At 31.0% G+C, this 20651-nt stretch overlaps 1 protein-coding gene and 1 non-coding gene across 2 annotated transcripts in view; one reads left to right on the forward strand and one right to left on the reverse strand.

Moving 5' to 3' along the window:
* The window catches only part of LOC125068827, a 49385-nt gene extending 29315 nt beyond the window's left edge, over positions 1-20070 (forward strand). Inside the window, exons 2-6 of the mRNA XM_047678147.1 lie at positions 15023-15224; positions 16539-16764; positions 18122-18295; positions 18714-18945; positions 19025-20070. Of these exons, the coding sequence (XP_047534103.1) occupies positions 15054-15224; positions 16539-16764; positions 18122-18295; positions 18714-18945; positions 19025-19247 (1026 nt within the window). The 5' untranslated portion in view covers positions 15023-15053 and the 3' untranslated portion in view covers positions 19248-20070. The remainder of the gene's footprint in view (positions 1-15022; positions 15225-16538; positions 16765-18121; positions 18296-18713; positions 18946-19024) is intronic.
* Positions 16983-17053, reverse strand: Trnag-ccc. Its single transcript has one exon. It is a non-coding gene; the product is annotated as a tRNA-Gly (tRNA).
* Positions 20071-20651: the final 581 nt, after the last annotated feature.

A 20651-nucleotide genomic window follows, 5' to 3' on the forward strand; every position in this document is an offset into this window, starting at 1 on the left:
AATTTCCTCGCGATACTTTCCTACACGATACATGAGCACGGGATAAATTATAAAAAAATTAAACGCATTAAACCTCCACGGAGTTTTCATTTACTTATCTTCATTTAAACCCGTTATATTTGGTTAAGATTTGCGTATTTTATCTATTGGGATACCCAAACATAACAATTGAAGTGTTATAAACACGTGAAAATAAATAATTGCATTTTTTATTTACTAATTGAGTGATTTGCCGAATATATTTCGTACGTATCGTACGTTGAATTATTATATAAATATATATTATTATTAACAATGTAAAACTGATCCACCTATAAATACGACTTTATGTTATAATTAAGACAAACTCAATAATATTTCGGTTCTGTAAGGATAAATTACAGACAAAATAACGTAATAATCATCGTGTACATGCGCGTGATCATTTCAATTCTGTTTAAATGTATGTCAAGCAAGCCGCTGGAATGTATGGGAGTGGCCTTATCGGCTCCTTGCTTGCTTGCTCACGAATACCATTAACTGTCATGCGTTACTTAGCTTACGGGTATTTATTAAAAGCTAATGTAATCATTTGTTTAAGACGATTTGATGACTTTGTTTTTTTAATATCATCCATTTTTTCTTTAATTTTTTTATAATAGAAAAAACTTTTCATAAATTGACTTTTACAAAAGTATTCGTCTTATTGCAATTGATTTAAGTGGCAATATTTAATTTAAAAAATAATAATAAAGGAATAAGTCAAGTCACCTATTATATAGCATTTAAATGGTACATCTTACATATGATTCAATTTGAAATATAACGAAATTCTAAGCATATTTTATAATTACCGCCGTGTCAATGAAACATGCCGTCACAGTTATTTTTATCTCAAGTTAATGCAGTGCTTATAACAGTCCCACAAATAACTGATAATAAAACCAAGAATGTCTTTTGTCTTAATGTTTCCTGTAGGAACGCTCGAACAGGATATATTAATATTTTAGTAACAGTAACGTTGCTGTAAATGTTTAAAACGATGAAGACGTTTTATCTCAAGAACCCTAAATAACCATCTTTTCAACAAAGATTTTTTGTTAAAGTTATTTATGGGTACTTGGATTTCTTCATTAAATCTTAATGCTCTATCTAAATGTTCAACATTTTAAATACAAAGTTTTCTTTAGATAGTGTGGGTTTTAAATATTTCGAGATTATGATAACCGATCTTTTATTTTTATTTTGTATGTATTAAGCTTAAATGAAAAAAAATACGTAACAAATATAATATTTAAAAATAATAATATTTAAGATATATTCAGTTTAAATTAAATGGACATTATGGATATTATGGAACAATGTAATTATCCTTAAAATATTATTTAAACAACACATACGCATATTTTAAGTGACAAAAATTTTCGAAATGTAACCAAGAGTTTTCATTCCGTATTATCAAAAGAAACATTTCAAACATAATATCTTCTGCAATTAATAATATATTATTCTCAATTTTCCACTCCATTTATCATAATAGGCTTTATACTTTGGTAATTAAGGTGAAAAGTAATTAGAAAGGTATTCGTGGATATTCATAATGTGAAGATTTCATTGAACAAAAATAATATTAAAACAAACCGCCAATTCGACTCTCTAAATGTTACAGTCGTTAACCGCGAAGTCGTAATTTGAATCAAACTAATACAATACACATGAAAATATCATTTGTTTGTTATTCCAAAATATAATAAATATATGTATAAATAAAATGATATGATATACATATAATTGATGGCCTATAATACACAGGAATGACATGACTTTCTATCTGTAAAATACATTTTTAGAAAAGGATTATTAGTTCCGGTGATTACTCCCGTCGTATAGATATTTATATAGATTAACGAAATGACTAATACCACTGATACTAAATTTGATATAGTACTAGCTTATAATTTCTAGGTAATAATAGATTGTAGTAGGTTTAGTTTGTTATATTAATTAATTCGCAGACAAACGTAAAAAGTCAAGGATCGATCCTGACCCTTGGGCTATTGTCATCTCCACTCCTAACAGAAGTGATAAACTTAAACTTAAATAGGAAAATTAGTAATTCCTTATTTATCATTATTCTTGATATAAAACAAAATAGAAAAATAACTTGAATATAACCTCATTTGTAAAGAACGAAGAGAAAAATAAATCGAAATATAACAGTTTTTAATATGCGACAAGTATATCAAAATATTAATTCTCTGTAAATAAAGAGAACCTCATAAAGATCACCAAATTTAATACGAAACATAAAATATACATCACAAGCACTACTTACGCGACATAAGTTTTTTAATTTACATTACTTGTATATAGAAATTAATATTTTGTTCGTATTTTTGGCGCTCGAGCATCGTACCTCGAATTAAATTGAGTCTTTGTACAATTGTCATTGGCACGCGCGTAAAGGTCTCTGATATGATAGCAGCGATCAATATATAATCATCAGTAATATAAAATAAAAATGTGTTATTCTTCAAGAATGGGCGAAAGAACAAAGGAGCTTTATAAGTTAGTGATGTAGCGTATGGGAACTGACTATTACATGGTATTTAAACTCTTTGATCGACTCAAGAAAGCGTGCTTAGCCTTAAGCATTAAATTAGCTTACTTTTATAACAGACTTCATATATAAGAACTGGTTTCGTGTCAAGATTTGCAAGAAAAATACAGGTGCTTAGACGTTATACATGTTTTTACTAAAATAGAAACTTTGGACATATTTACCAATTTTATTTCAAATCAAATCTAAAATGTTATTTTTTATGACTGATGAAGTAGTACAGTTGGCTGGGCGAAGGCCTTATTCTATACAACCAAGCTTCCGGTAGATTTTCACCAGATACACGTGTATTTCTACATGATGTACCTAATCTTAATTACATAGCAGTAGGTAAATTATAAACTAAACTAAAACTTAATTATAAAATAAATATATTCAGCACAAGAAAACGCTGTGACGATTTAAACTCGCAATAATCGGTTGACATTAACATGTTTTAGTTACTGGACCATCTCAACTCGAAGCATATATAAATATTTATAATATATGTCTGTTGTTTCATTTATTATAAAATAGTATCTTACGTAATAATTGACTACACGTTCAAGAATCATTTTCGATTGCTATTTATTTTTAATATACGATCGCTTTCACTATATGTCATTAATATTTAAATCACCATATAACTGATGTCATTATTTTTAAAATTTGTTTTAATCCAATGTTATATAATATAACACAATCAAAGCGATAAACAAAACGACTGAGTATAAAGGAAAAATTATTCATATTTATTTCATACATACATTTTAATCCACAGCTTATAACACACATTCAAAATGTTAAGTATATTAAAAAAAAGTCTACGCTGAAGTTCTAACAAAAATTACATAACATTAACTAAAAAGTTATATACGTTAATTAGAGCTATATTTAAACATTTAATCTATACTAATATTATGAATGCGAATGTAACTCTGTTTGTCTCTCTATCTCTCTGTTGCTGTTTCACAGCCAAACCACTTAACCGAATTTGATGAAATTCAGTTTGACTTAACCCCAAAGATGGACAAAGGCTGCTTTATTATGCCTAACACCTGCCAACTTAAACGGAGCGAAGCCGCGGGCCTCAATTATTTTCTTATAATTGAGTGTTTTCGATTTTTTATTAAATACACTATTACAGTAGTCTATTGATATCAATAGGTTAAAACTAAAACAATTCGTATATTATCTTTAAATAAAGTGCAAGTAAACAAAAATATGCTTAAATAATAAATCTCCTAACAAACAGCTGTCGATTTTATTATTATTTAAATTAATGATGATTGTGTTTTAACATTTCTCTATACAATGCTCACATAAAGGCAGACAATTGTTCGGTCCTCCGGCCCCGTTTCCTCCCATTCTTGAACCTACACATACAGAGGACGATTGCCTTACAAGGTCGATGATCTGATGTTCACTTAAGATTAAACGATGTACGATAGGGGTTAATGCGAAAAAAATATCAAATAGCAGTAATGTCACTGTCTGAGTTTAATAAATGATTAATTTGTAAGATTTTTAATCAATAAATTCTATTAAAATTATTTTTAATATAAATTGAGCTCAATTTCTTAATTATTTTAAACTATTTGTTATTTTGAATCATACCAATTTGCCTTTATTAGCATGGTCTAATATAATTTTTTTTTGTATAGAATAAATAATTTACTAATTCAGAAATTTATAAAACCAGTATGTACATATTTTCAAGTCGCTATAATAACCGTAACTCCTAAGTGACTTCTCGGCACATTATGAAACTTATCTATATATAAAAACATATATAACTTTAGTGTCCCCCTTCTTTAAAAAAAACATAGTTAACTGAAATTTATAAATTCTTACAAGTACTTAATCTTAGAATTGTGTACTTAAGTATATTTAAAATTACCGTAAATTTTAAAAGGTCAGCTTACATTAAGCAATTCGTATGGTATGTATTGCATCTTCAATACGATATACTAATAATATAATCGTAGAAATAATCAAACGTCTGCATTTCCAATGTCCGTTCCGTTCCGCCGATACTTTCGAGACTTTCACTTGACACCCGCGACACGGACGCGACGCTAACAATGGTTATTGCGTCACATCATTAAAAAAAACGAAGCTAACACTTATTAGGTGTTTGATGTTAACTTAGATATTGAATAATTTATAACGCTACTTGTTGATTAACATTCTGTTTTATAAATATGCATTATTATAAACGATCGTATAATACGTATAATATGAAAAAGACGTTCTTATTAATCTAAAAATGAAAATCTTCTTACTACATCCAACATTGAATGAATGTACTAAATTATACAGCATACTATTTAAGTATTAAATATAAAATTAAGTTTAAATATAAAAGTAAAAATTTTAATTTGAGAAAAAAAAACAGAAAAATGTTTTAAATTTATACTTGAATTAAAATCGTTCACGGCCTACAAACATATAAGTACTATATTATAATTATATTAACATTATGTAAGTATGAATTACAACATTGCTAAGTTAAGTGTGAAACTCTTTTATGATTCGTTAAAAATATAGCCTTAATTTCCCTTTCTATCTTTTCGCTTATTAAATCTTTTATATAAACAAGCATTTCTAGAAAATTAAATTAAGAAATAAATTAATTAAATAAGACGTTACGGCTTGTTAACACGACGTAGTCATACTTTAGCCAAATTAGTAATTATCCGAATCTTAAAAGTTAAGAGCGCTAAAGAAGCATTTTTTTAAATCGTGTTTTATATTCGGCGAAATTTTAGAGTTTTATTTAAATGGCTTATGTCATAATGTAGATAATTAAAAAAAAATTACATGACTGTATTTTATATACATTTATATCTCTTATTTGGTATTAACGAGTGTCTTTATTATATCATACAACATAATAAGACTTTCAATACATTAAAACTCATAAAATAAATTATACTCCCTCGCTCTACCCTTCTTGAAATCTTCAGAAAAATTGACATTATTAGCGATGAAAATCTTTTACGTTAACACATTGCCATTGGTTTTAGCGATAAAAATAAAATAAAAAGTATTTTTTTAAACGAAGCATAAGGATAAAAGAAGTTAGTTAAATTTAGAAAACTTGATTGCCTTGAGGACATTTCATTAGAATAAACGTTTGAAGTTTAAAATTAAGTTCATACAAATGCTGACTGATGTAAATTTAAAAGTCCAGAAAGAAAAATGAAAATTTTAAAAGCCAACCAAACTAAATTTATAATCTGTACAAATACAATTAGGTATATGGTGTATATGGTAATATTGTTGGGAGCCCAATTGACGCGTATATATTAGGTATGTATCGCTCAGCGGATAGGGATCAATAAAATATATCAAGAAATCCAGGCAAAAACACCCAATGGTGCTCGATACAAGATGTCATGAAAGCCTGTATGTGACGAAATAAAATCGATCACAAGTATCGTTCCGCAAAACACTGTGGAGCAGTTTAGTAAAAATAGTTCCAAAGTTTTATTTGTATCCAACCAGTCGCAATCACTGTAATCTCTTATTTTCAAGCATTTGACTTCCAATTGTCAAGAGCAACGTCTAATGCAATAGTACTAATATATTGGTGTAAGACACTTTAATATGGACACGTATCATACTATAATGCGTAGGCGCTGAAACACGCTTCACGCATATCAATATCAGACATCTAGCTAATTTTGTATGGCACAAGTTACAAGAAACTTTCTAGTACATTAACGAAAAACTACTATAAGGAAAGTAAATAAACTATCTGATCTATCTAGAAATAAAACCTTACCGAGACCAACGCATATCCCGAGTGCAATTCTCGAACCACAAGTGGAAACCACAGAAAAGTCCAACAACACTCAAGAGAAAAGCAAGTAAAATTGTTGAACCTGTGATGCGAGTATTCGTGACGGTTCGTCGTTTCATTGGATTATGGTGAGGGAATAAACAGTGCAGCTTACGCACACAATGGTCATCGTTACAGAGATCGGTCAAGTGGCCATCATCATTATTAATAGTTTTTGTATTGGGTATCCAATATACCTACCATTTTTAGCTTTGACAAACCGTTAAAATTGTTGCCGTGCATAATTAAATCTTAACGTATGTATGTATATAAATCTTCTGGACGTTTGGTATTTAACTGAACTCCTTATAAGCTGTTGGACCGATTTCAATGACGTTTTGGGTGTTGATTGGATCCCTGGATAGCTTAGATTGGTTCCAGCAGATGACGCTAAGATCGAGTTAGAAAATAAAATTCATATTTCACCCGGACGAAACCGGGTCGAGCGGCTAGATGATCTATAAAGAAAATTTACTAGTAAGAATATTTCATTTGATATCTATTAGGCAGTCAGTAAAGTACTTCAGCTTTGTTCAATCGTATTCAAGTTAAAATCTATAGAAATGTCATTGGACCAAAGCCAAAATCGGTATACGGACACCGAGTTAAGCAACGGTAATTCGTCTACAACGAAATGGTTCGCAACGCTTCACCGGCGAGCCTGTAATAATTACGCACGGACGCACGTACACAGTTCGTTATTGCTCGTATTGAAATCTACACCGCTAACTTTGTATCAAATAATGATATATGAGCTACGGCAACCGGCTTACTGCAAATTGACATTTATATTACCACCATAATGTTGGATAAAGATATCAATACCCAATTAGTGATTTGTACTTTTAATAAATGATTATGTATTGCTGGTCAATGATATACGACTCTTTTAATTTTATGCACTTACCCAGTGGCTACAACACATTAACTTGTCGGGATTTAGGATTCAAACCCGGGCAAGCACCACTGACTCATTGCGAGATCTCCAAAACTAAACGTCCGATTGATGACTTGATTTTTTTGACGTAACGTGTTTGTGAGTACAAAGAATATTTTTGGAAATTTCAACTTCAAGGGAGAGAAATGGTAGGCTTATCTTTGTATGAATTCCCTCGCAAAGCAAGAACCCAAGCACATATGGATCCACCAACCCAGCCTGGTGGAACACGCTGCTCTAATGCGAATTGCTGGATAAACATAATGAGGTATTTTGTAATTAGATGAACTTTGATTAGAGATGATACTCTAATTACGGTTTATACATTCGCCGCTATTAATTAGATGTTATTTCTATTTTCATAACAGGAAATATGGTAATGCACAATACAAAACTCAACGAATCGTTGTATCTATGAATTAAGTACAGCGCGAAAAAGTGCAAAATTTATTTGTCTGGTTTTTTTTACAAAGGTATTTAAATACTTTGATTTAAATTTTTATCTTTTCTCTAGTGTTATAATACTGCATATCTACTTTCACATATTAATTTATATACATGAAGTTTTAAAATAACATGAGAAGATATTGTTTTATATCAATATATTAACACAGTTATTTTCTTTTTAATCCAAGAAAGCTACCTGAAATATTCAAAAACGAAAGTTGTGTTGGTGTATTTTTTAAACAAAATGAATACAAAATATGAAACGTCCGGATAGTGACTTATGCCTTTTTTAAAGTACCAGGACATCATAAAATAAAACAAATGTATGTTATAACAGGACAGTCGTAGCTCTAGATGCGTCAGGACCGGCTAATTTTAACTACACCTTAACATTTTCGTTTTGTAGCTTAGCGACTCGTTAAATCTTAGTGTTAGATTCTGTAGTGCAGTGACCAGTCGTTCAGCTACATGTAAGTAACTTTACAGCATCAACTTAAGTAGTTTCTTAAATTACTCGTTTTAAATTTATCATTTTTGAGTGTATGAAATCAAATGTATGAAATAAGAAAACCAATTTTAAAAACTTTTTCTTTACTCACGAGATTTTGTAAATTAAAGATACAAGCAGATTCTTGTAATTAAAGATACAAGCATTACTAAGCGTTTTATTTAAGTAAGCTAAAAAGTGAAAACATTTCTTGTTCCCAAAACCTCGAAGCAAATTTTTGTGTATTTCTTGAAATATTATCTGCCGTCAAAATATCATTTTATCAACGATACCTAACCACTTGTTTGAGAGAAGGGAACAAATCATATTACACGACCAAAACCCTCAAAGGATTAGCAAGAATTGTGAAATATATTATGACCGTACGCTTTTCAAACTAACTTGTATCTAATAACGTTTGTATACATTCCGATAGAGGCTGGGTGAGACTACTTTTTCTAGACAAAAAATGTATTGGGCATTAAAACATCTATCTATAGACAAACAAGGCCTCGACAACCTCCTAAGTAACTTACACGCCTTCTATTAATGGTCAGTTTCTGCTGTGTACTCGGTGCAATAATTTCCACATTTAAAAAAATTGCCACACGTCTAAACCAACGTCTCTACTTTTCACTGCGTATTATATTTTTCGATATATAGTATGCTATATTATTTAATTCAACATTACAATGTTTTATTTAAGTAAGTCTAGAGTTGTCATGTTGTAACTCTAGAGTGCTTATATAAATTGAATAAATAATATTTTGATTTTGATTTCGATTTAAACAACGTAGTCCTACCATAGCGATCTTTGATATAGAAACACGGATCTGTTTATTCAAAATTTAATTAAAAACAAACTTAATTTGTACTTGCTTCCTAAACTTTAATTGTTTGTTAAAATGAAGTATATTTTTACAAGCACATTTGAATCATAATTTTACAAGATAAATTTAATTTAAAGCTGCCGATTCGGATTATATGAATAGTTACTCTTCTTCAATTGTATAAGAAATAATCGTATAAAATTTATTGGTACTGGCCTTCTTAAGTAAAACAGTATCTCTATCGTATGAATAGCTTCAAATCTGTAATTACGTGCATTACACTATCAGATGCAGATGGATGAATTCTAATTGCATCCATTCCAGACTTCACCGCTAACCGTAGTCTTCCGCTGAAACCAGGCCAATGCATTAAATACATCGCTAAAGATTTTTAATTGCTAGATCTGTAATTGATAGCATTGATTTATAATTTTGTTCCATTTCTAAGTATCCGTAAGTTTAATTTTTCCTAAAATTATATTCTCTCAATAACAAATTGTCTAAAAATAATTTACATTCATTAATTGCAAATCTATTACTATGAAATATTGTTTTCGACATGTTTGTAATTTTTTCACACAGTTTACAGCTACATTACAGGCGTTTGTATATACACAAAGATAAATTAATTACTATTGTAATTACTGCATTATTTAAATTTTATTGTAACCTTTTTTTTTTTATTAAATTGTGCAAATAGTCTACGTGAAAATAGTAGAAAAATTATCACCTGCACCCATAGAGACTAACACTTAAACGAGCTGAAAACCACGAAACTTAAGGTGTGTTGTCCCTTGTACTGAATTACTGGCAAATACAACATTACAATCAATATCAATTATATTGTAAAATACAAAGACCTCTCAATAACCTTAAAACCCTAAGAATGACAAACAATTATGGTAAGTTAAACTCGATAAACATAGAAAACACAAGTAACAACAGTTTTTATTATTAATATAAAACAATGTTAAAGAATAATTTACATTCATTAATTGCAAATCTATTACTATGAAATATTGTTTTCGACATGTTTGTAATTTTTTCACACAGTTTACAGCTACATTACAGGCGTTTGTATATACACAAAGATAAATTAATTACTATTGTAATTACTGCATTATTTAAATTTTATTGTAACCTTTTTTTTTTTATTAAATTGTGCAAATAGTCTACGTGAAAATAGTAGAAAAATTATCACCTGCACCCATAGAGACTAACACTTAAACGAGCTGAAAACCACGAAACTTAAGGTGTGTTGTCCCTTGTACTGAATTACTGGCAAATACAACATTACAATCAATATCAATTATATTGTAAAATACAAAGACCTCTCAATAACCTTAAAACCCTAAGAATGACAAACAATTATGGTAAGTTAAACTCGATAAACATAGAAAACACAAGTAACAACAGTTTTTATTATTAATATAAAACAATGTTAAAGACGAGTAAAAATATGACCATGAACTTCCTCATTCATCTAAAAAGATAACGATAAACAATGTACAATAAAATCTTTCTCACGTTTTTATCTTACAATCGTCGCATCACGTAATGATAACAATCCAAGATCATTAAGTTCATAGCTACGTTCTTTGTGCAAATTGACGTGATGCATGTTCATTATAAATATTACAAAATTAATTTCGGTGATAAGAAATTATTATAAAAATTAAATTTCTTAGAAGATAATATATTGATTATTATAACTACATACGTATTTAGTAAACAGCTTAGCTTACTATTAATTAAAGAACGAATAAAAAAAATAAAAAATATTATTTACTAAATTCTACAAAGTGATTATAAAATAAGTCACCACATAAATTATGACTCTTCATGTCGTATGCCTTTTAATCATAATTGATATTTTACTGTCAAAATTATTTATCGACACTAAAATATCCCCGGGTGAGATTCGGTTGCGATAAAACTCCTTTCAAAAACAGCAACCAAATCATCGAAATAAATTTTAACGTATAGACATTTTATTTTCGAATATACCGAAAACCTAAAATATTAATATTTTGTAACTTTTCTAAAAAGCCTATTACCTATATGCATTTTGGTTATAAAAAAACAAACAAATGAAAAACACTACAACTTCAACTTAAAAATTGAAGAACTTGCACACAAAACTTCATCCCCTATTTTATTCCCTCGAAGAGTGAAGTAAAAATGTTGCCTATGTCCTTCTTTGATGTTGAAACAAAGTTCATAAAAAATAGGTTTAATGAAACCATTCATCACAGCTAAACTGCCCTAAAAAAAGAACAGATAGATACATAGATATAGAAACTTTCGTATTTATAATATAATTATAGGTATTAGTCATTCCAGCCTTCTCACTAAGATTATAAGATTAGACTACGTAAAGTCACACTACTGGCTTTGCTTTCTCTCCAAATAAGAAATATAAATATTTTCTTTTTATGCAAACAGAAGTCGGTATGTATAAAAAATGCTTCTATGCGAATCAACGGGAGCCTAACCGGTTACCCTTTGGACTATGTTTTGAAACCTAATGCCATACCGTTTTAATCATGGTGTACTACTTGTACAACTTAGTTAAGGATTTCGTTGCAAATTCAACACGTTTTTGTTCTAATTATTATCAAGTTAAAGTAATACGATTATTACTTTGATCTAAATAATGCCGAGCTTAAAATTTCCTAGATACGTGGTCGAACCATTAAATATTTAATCTAGATACAGGAGTATTTAGTATACTGAAGTAAGGAAGTTGTCAGACTTAAACTCCCGTGTCTCGTATGTAGATCCGTTGGTCCTGCGATAGAGCTCTCTCCATTCTTGTCAGATAATTTACCCGTCGGATTATGTGAGTGAGAAAATATAGAGTGCATCTCTATTTTCTCAAATACTCGAACTTTAAGCAGGCGTTCAATCTTTAATACCGATAATCATATCACTAACGTTACTTAGATACTGTTATATCTCAAAGGAAGTCATTTCGTAATGTGAGAATAAATTTTAAAATACATTGTTTCAGGAGAGGTGAGAATATTACCTTCTTGAATATTTACTCCTTCAAAATCTTATCACCATACAGATCAAATGAGAGAAAAAGCTATTCTAAGCATTTACCACTCATTAAACCGCTAAGTCGTTTTGTTTCCTTTAAATGCTACTGAGCGCGTGTACATTTGTTTCATTCGTTTTTTATCACAGATGCTTTATTTATTTACAATAAATTTTATTCTTAGAAGTCAGTTCGTTAATAATGAAACACAAACAAATAACCCTCGTCGATGATGCTTCGTCTTTATTTAGTTTGTTAACTTTTACGCTTTTGATATTTTGATTTTGACACAAATTGAGTTTTGATAGGAAATTCCAAAACGGCAATATTTACAGTAATATTAGCGACATGACTTTTAAAAGCATGTCTTGTTGTTGTTTTTTTAAACGAACACTGTCTTTTGGAAATCGTGGTATTATATTAAACACTAAACTAACCAATTCTGAAAATAAATCCTCGAATAGAGACAACTCTGAGACTGTTTCTATCAAATCTAAAGTAGTCGTCGGACAACCGCTAGATAAAGAGGGCACAGGACTGGTTGAGGTGGCACCAACTAGCTCAGGCCTCCATCCAGCAACGGAACTTTATAGACCCTCGTTGAATAGATCAGATAAGAGAAAATAGCAGATATACTAAAACCTTTTGCATTCGTAAATAGCGTAACTTCTAAAATTATCTTAAACTTGTAAAAACCACAATAAAATATATGTATGTGTTAACGATGATAAATTAGTAAAAAATTCAAACAAACTTCAATGAAACGTTCCCTGTTTTGTTTAATCGGAAAAGCAAAGATAAACATAGTGATTTTGTTGCACTATATTTATTGTTTGGAACGTTTTCGTTGATGAGTTTACTTGACGGATGTATGAGACGTCCAGGAGCGGACTTTAAAATACTTATTCAAATTTAAATTAAAAACCATATATTTTAAACAATAATCATATTTCAATGCCAATGACACTATAGATTGAAAACTAAAACTATACTTTTAGAAAAGATTAAGGTTAGAGATTCGAATACACATATTGCGAGAGATTTAATCAACATTGAAAAGTCTTTGAGCCAACTAACGGGATACGCTATGCGCTAATTCTCGGTACAGAAGTCTAGGAATTTTAGTGGGAGACGAGGTAGCACACATTAAAAACATGACGACCAAATACCAATGTAATCTATCACCTCGACCATACACACGAACACGTAAAAAATACAAACACAACCTTTAATTTGACACACACATGAATACCTTCTACATACGCTATCGTATTGGACACTTAGGTAAATAAACTAGTGCGACAAATAGGTCGATGTTTTTAGATATTTTCTATTTATGCAGAACTTAGCTGGCAACACTGTTTAGTTTTAGACGTCATTTAATTTTAATATTTTTTAAAAAATATATTTTAGTAATTGCACCTCAACTGAGGAGGAGATCTATAGCAAGGAGAGCGCTTCTATTCGTAGCACTTGATTGGGGCCCTTGTTTCGGCCGGCGGAAACGATGTTTATATGAATTGTTATACCAACATGGGAGGCATGAACTATATTTTAAACAGAATTATAAAATATAAGCAGCTCTATGATAGTGATTTAATAATATTCAAAGAGTCGATTAATTTGCAATTCGTATGAGAAGTTCATTGTCTGAAAACAATAATTCTTTAACGTCACAAAGACAACGGCCTTTATGCGATTTGTTTACTAAACTGCATATAACACTACACCGCTTTGACAAACAATCAATGGGCGCTCTAATTAAACAATAAAATTTTCAACTACAGCTAAGAATGTTATATTATAACGTTACACATTACTATTAAAATGTTTTGGTAGTAGTTTCATAAAACTATTGTTTTTGTGTATTTATATGCTTTGTTATATAATCCTGCTATTTAAACCTTAAGTAGAAATAACATATTTGATAATTTTTATCGATTAGTAAGCTGTATTGTATTTAGATTTCGGTCGAGGTGAATGACCCTTTTATTTATTTCTTTTACACCATGCAGAATGTAAAAGAAGACGGTTCATGCATGAACCCCGAAAAAGGCACGACTTCGTTACATTACATTATTACATCTATATTTTATTTACTTATATAATTTTCATTTTAAATATATAAACAAAATGACGTTATAATTTATTTAGAATGCTCACATATTATATAATGTCACATTTAAATGCAGAGTAAAATGCTTTTAATGTTACTACTGACGTTATATCTAATTTGTCTTATTATTTTAAAATATCTATATTATAGTTTTCTTTAGATCATGTATAAATTTGATTGCCATTGCATAACTGCTTCTATTAAACCGTTTCGTTTTTGCTATTGGCACAACTAACCTTTTTGCAGAACGCATTTGAAACTTATAATGGTCTTGTAACGTTTTAAATTACATTAAATTTGGTTTTACTTGGAAACAACATAATTCAAATATGATGAAACTGCTCAAGCATACATTCACTTTATGGAACAATATATGCTCTTGATAAATTTGTAATTAATCTTATTTATTGAAAGGGTAACAGGTTCCGTCCAAGCCCGTAAAATAGTTAAACAATTCGCATGAATCACATTATGTGATACAGAGGACAGGGAAAGGGTTAATATACAAGAACGTAAATTCACGCTTGTCACGTAGACAATTCAAATTTAAAGCGGATGAAACTGCGAAGCGCAACTTCTTGTATAATAATATTATAAGCTTCTCCGAAACTAGTTTCATCTTTTGGTATAAGTTTTATGTATATTGCTTTAGTAGTATTTCATTTTCAAGTATAAATAGTTAACTGATAAAAATTAGTGTAAGTAAAAATAATTAACAATTTTCTTTTCCGTTTCAGATAACAATTCAAACAATGCACTCATTGTAAGATGGACCCTCTCACGTGGTTGTCTCTCGGCCTGCAGTTTGCGGCATTATGCTCCATCGTGGGCGCATTACTTCTTTACTTGCTACGAAAAGTGCGCGTGGCGGAGGTGCTGCCTGTCGATAGCGCCAAAACTGTACTCGTTACCTCAGTTGACTCCGCGCTAGGACTTCAGGTATATTTTCTTGTAATTCTTAATGTTAGATTATTCAACTTCCCCTTATTAAATTATAACGGTCATAACATTATTCATTGTAATCACAATGGCTTTTATCTTTTTCGTTCTTTCCTTGTTATTTAATAATTGATATTTATTGCTAAATGCAACATAAATATGCATATGTTTGTCTGTACAAATAAAACTCATGTGTTAGAGATAAAAACCTATTTTTAAGGTTTTCGGTACCGAATATTCATATTAGATTCTAATCAGGGCTTTGTCGAGGCTATAAAGGTGAAATGTAAATGGAATTTTCTGTTGCAACATTCTTAGCACATCCTAGTTTTAAAGATGGCAACATTTACAGTCTCGTGCCTCGCAAAGTACGTAAAGCTGTTGGTTTTATGCCTGAGCTCTCTCCGGACGTATCGGATTTCCGCCTAAACGGATTATGAGAGTAAGGGAATAGTGATTACACCTACGAGCTTGGGCAAACAGTTACTAAGTATAATACTCACTGTTCGGTCGGCTAATCTTAATCTGTAATCGATTAGTACAACATCGACCAATATAAATATAGGTACATCTTAAAAGTTCACTATTACAATGAGATTTAAAAAAATAAGTAATTAATAGCACTGGAAAATTTGTAATAACTTGTTCAAATTCAATGATAATTGTTTCAACTATAAATAATCGTGGGTATAATATTTATAACTCCATAATTATTAATTATGCCATTAGGAATAAAATACGATAACATTAATTGTGTCAATGCACAGATATGGATCTGTTATCACTCCATGAAATACAATAAATCATGGAAGAAAATTCATTTTGAGTTGATATTATTTTGTTTTTATCAAAAATAATTATGAGATTACTTTGACTTTATTTTTTAATTTTTATTATAATCGAAGGGTTCATCTGATGGTAAGTGGTCACTGCAGCCCCCCGGCAGGAGATATGTCCCTTGTGCCTGTAATCACTCACTCTTTAAACTGGAACTCAACAATATGAAGAAGTGCTGTTTAACGGTAGAATAAGTAAGGAGTGGAACTTACACAGACAGGCTTTTAAAAATACTTACCCAGTAGTAATAGTTAATACACAGGGAATCGAAAATAAACGTTATGTAAAATGAGTTATTCGTTAACGTTATGTTAAAATTATATATTCTATTTTAAATTTTTCATCTAATTTATAACATATATAATTTTATAATATATATATATATATATATAAAATTTTTATACATTTTGGTTTAAAAATAATTAAGCTTATGGAGCTAACATTTTTACGTTAATTAAATATATTTTGTTTTTATAGATAGCTACCTACCTAAGCAGTAAAGGATGGCGTGTCATAGCCGGTTGTCGTCAAGGTGGACTCGGGGCGCGTTTGGCTGAATCCTGGTTACAGGCTCACGTGGCTGCCACCCCTGAAGACCAACCGCCGCCGAGGCTTGCTACACTGGAGTTGGATGTGGCGAGAGAGGATCTATTAGAAGAAGCAGCTAGAGCAACAGCGCAGCACTTGCCAGCTGGTGAACATGGTGAGGCAACATATTATGCTATTACATAATCTATGTTTTGTACATATTATTCAAAGTCAAAATGATTACCTAATTCATTATATTAAAATTAAAATTTGTTTAATATACATATAATGTACCTACATCACACAGAATAAAGTACAAAACCAGAAACACAACCGGGTCATAGGGATAATCCTTTATGACTAATTAATTTTACATTTGACAACAAAACGTAATGCACTGCCCGGGAATCGAACCCGGGTCGCAAGAATGGGAATCTTGCATGATACCACTACACCAGCAGTGCTTGTTAGGATCTGTCGAAAAGTAAGTTCTGAACTTAATTATGGAAAACTTTTTAACTGTTATTATCAAAAAAAAAGGATTAAAAATGTAATAATTCAAACTTAAGCTATATTTTGACAAACCCTTTTTCATTTGTGATATACAAAGAGATTGCTAGCTACTACATAAGAGCCATCTATCGAGGATGGTAGGAGTTACGTAATACGGAGTGACTAAGCAGGACGAGCGCCAACGATAACTTAAACACTTCAACGTTCAAGTAAATAATGTTATCAGTAGCAGACAGATGCCGCCCTATTATTTAATCCGCCATATTAAAATATACTATATTAATACTAACACAAAGTAGGAATACCTAATACAAAAATTATGTATAAGTAACATGTAGCATCAATAAAGCTTTAAGCTATAATATGTTACTAACGGCGAATTGATTGCAAAGTTATACAATTCGCTACGCTTAACAACACTGTTTTATTTAAAGTAGTTTTATAAAGGCAACGCTAATGCAATCAAATTTGTTTTGTATTTAATTCATCTAGATTCTTGATCTTTTGACCCAGGCTACCATGCGCTTAAGATCCCTTTGTTTAACTTTTATCAAGATTGGTTCTGGAAAACATGACCTGTGGGGCTATAACGGTTAAAGCATAGCAACTGTTGCTACCACATATTTGTTGTGGATTAATATCAAATGAAAACAAATTTAATCAAAAATTTAAATCAGTATTATGGTCCCATGCAGTAGCATAATACTCCATAATACTAATTTATCGATTGCAACATTTATCAATCCGCAACAAATATTTGACAGCAACTGTTGCTATGCTCGAACCGTAATAGCACCAATGACCGCTCTGACATTACATTACGTTAAGTATACGTAAATATAAAATATTCATATAACCTTACACATAACCAGGTAACTAGCAACTTTTTAGTTTTCTGGGCATAAAAGGAGCTTTAATGAATGAGTATAGAAATATTTCATGAATAAATCATCTCGGCAAATACCAGTTTATCTACAGTATATTTGTTAACTATCTAAATGATAAATTATATATTTTAGGTGTATGGGCAGTTATCAATACAGCGGGCAGCAGCGGTCGCGGAGGAGCTCCCTGCTGGGAAAGCGCGCTGCGTAGTAATGTGCTTGGAGCGCTGCGAGTCGCGCGGACATTCTCCCCAATGCTTGCCGCTGCTGCTTCGGATCATCCTTATGCCGGACGCCTATTCTATATTGGTAAATAAAATTAATATTAATATAACTGTAACAAGCGACACTTTTTTTAAAGAAATAATCGCTTAAAGTATCGATGAAATAATCGATCATTTATAACGTTGTCTTTTTCACTGTATATTTATGTATGTGTGTTGTGTTATTATTAAAATTAAAACATATAGGTAGGTTTTAATAGTAAAAGCAATGTAATTCATCCCGTAGATTAATATAATCTTGTCTTGCTTATGCTAACCTTTAAGCTTTTGATCATATACATTGTTGATTAGATGAAAATGTACAACTGAGACACCGAGTTATTCTATGATTATAAGAAAAATATAAATATAGACGAGTAGATTATATTCCACTGCTCTGTTTTCAGCCTTAATATACGTTTAGTAAGACTTTTTTAAATAAAATCTTAACGATATGTCTTTAGGATTGACATCAGATACTGCTTGCGAGAACTTGTCTCGGTTAGACAACGAAGCGAGCGAAGGGAATGCTGGAGCCGCTGCAGTGCGATGGGGAACATGGGGAGCTGCGCGGGCGCTTAGAGCGTCACTGCGCGCGCGCAGACTACATGTGGTACTCTTACACGCGCCAGATCTATCTGCCGCCGAAATATATGCGCCGCCCGTACAGCTTACACTACCAAGCCAGCCTTCAAGGTAATTCTAATTTATGCTGTAGCTTCACTACCTCAATAATCTAATAGACAAAGTCTAAAATTTCCATTTCTAATTACAGTCGCCCAGAAACCCCGAGTTCTGATGTGAGTTCATCCACTGCGACCTGCGCCGTCACCATGCCCGGAGAAGCGGCGGAGTACAGCGCCAAGGTCCTCCCAACCAGTGCCTTGAAAGTTCTAGAAGAAGCACTCACAAGCCCTTCTCCGCGCGACTCCTACTACTTGAAGATTAAACAAGACTCTTGGTTCACGAGGATGCCCTCTCTGAGAGTCGCCCATTGATTATGCGACGTTGAATGTATTGGAGTACTCGTTCCAAAATTCAGTCGATTCAATTCTAATTTCTCAAGTCATTTATTCATTTAAAAATTGAACTAATCATGTAAATAGATACGTTAATTAGATTAGTGTCTGTATTGATTTGCTTTTCCCAAATTCTGAATAATTCGAACATATTATCGTTAAGCTCATTAATAATTTTATTTTATTATTTAATTACTACTCTTATAATCAACGATTGCTTTAATTATAACTGCCTTTTTTATCTTATACGCGAATCATAATAATATTGTTATTTTTATCCAAAGAATCTTTTAATTATACAAAATTATATCACAATGAACATATGAAGCTACTGTATTTATAACACTTATTTCGTTTTACCATACTATATATTCTAGTTTGTATGTCACGACCTGCTTATCCCTTCGACGGCACGGGATAGTAGATGCATTGTGCCAAGTTCTCGGTACCAAATGATTCAAAAACAATTCAAAATAACAAAGTGATTGATTGTCAACAGTCCGTACCACTCGACCTTACGACAGCGATTAAGCCACAATACGAATTTCATTTCAAGCAAATGCTTTTTATTATCGAATTTTAATTCGCACAGTGCCAATTATCTACGTTTGGGTTTTTATGGAAGTCACACTGTCCGTTAGTCCAGTGAAGCCATTATAGTTACATATGAAATAAGGTTTCATAACTTATCGTAGATAAACTTCAGTGCGTTTGTAATAGTTGATAGCGCTATCGACTTAATGAACAACGTAAAACACCGATGTATATAATGTTTGTGTTGTAATAAAATATTTCTTATTAATAATTCTTTTATTTATAGTCACACGACTCTGTCTTTCTTTTATATGTAAAATTTTAAATCTGAAACAAAAACTGCTGTTTTGTTCGGGTGATTTACGGACGAAGTCCTAATTGAATAATTCAACCGATTTTTATAAAATTTGATTTGAAGTAGGCTTGACTCTCAAGCAAGGACGCAAGCGACTTTTTTTTTAATACACCCATTCAAGAAGGTGCAATTTTTATGTAAATACAGCACCGTTGAAATATTTATTAAATTACTAGCGACCCGACACGGCTTCGCAAGCCAGTTACCTTCATTGGCTTACTGACAAAAGATCATCAATGTTTCATCACAATCGGATGAACAGTTAAGAAACGTATAGAAGACAAACATACACAAATTCATTTTTATTTATTATTACAGTGGATTTCATTTATTACGACCTTGGTTGTAGCGACCATTCCTCTATAGTGACGTTAAATCTAAGTCCCTTGAATTATGTACAAAGTTACAAACATATGGCTATAGTGACTTTGGATGTAACGTCGAGTTCGGACGTAGCGACTGTTTTTATTGAATAGTTTTAATAAATTCTCAGA

The sequence above is a fragment of the Vanessa atalanta genome, chromosome 14, assembly GCF_905147765.1.
Source record: "Vanessa atalanta chromosome 14, ilVanAtal1.2, whole genome shotgun sequence".
NCBI classification, from domain to species: domain Eukaryota; kingdom Metazoa; phylum Arthropoda; class Insecta; order Lepidoptera; family Nymphalidae; genus Vanessa; species Vanessa atalanta.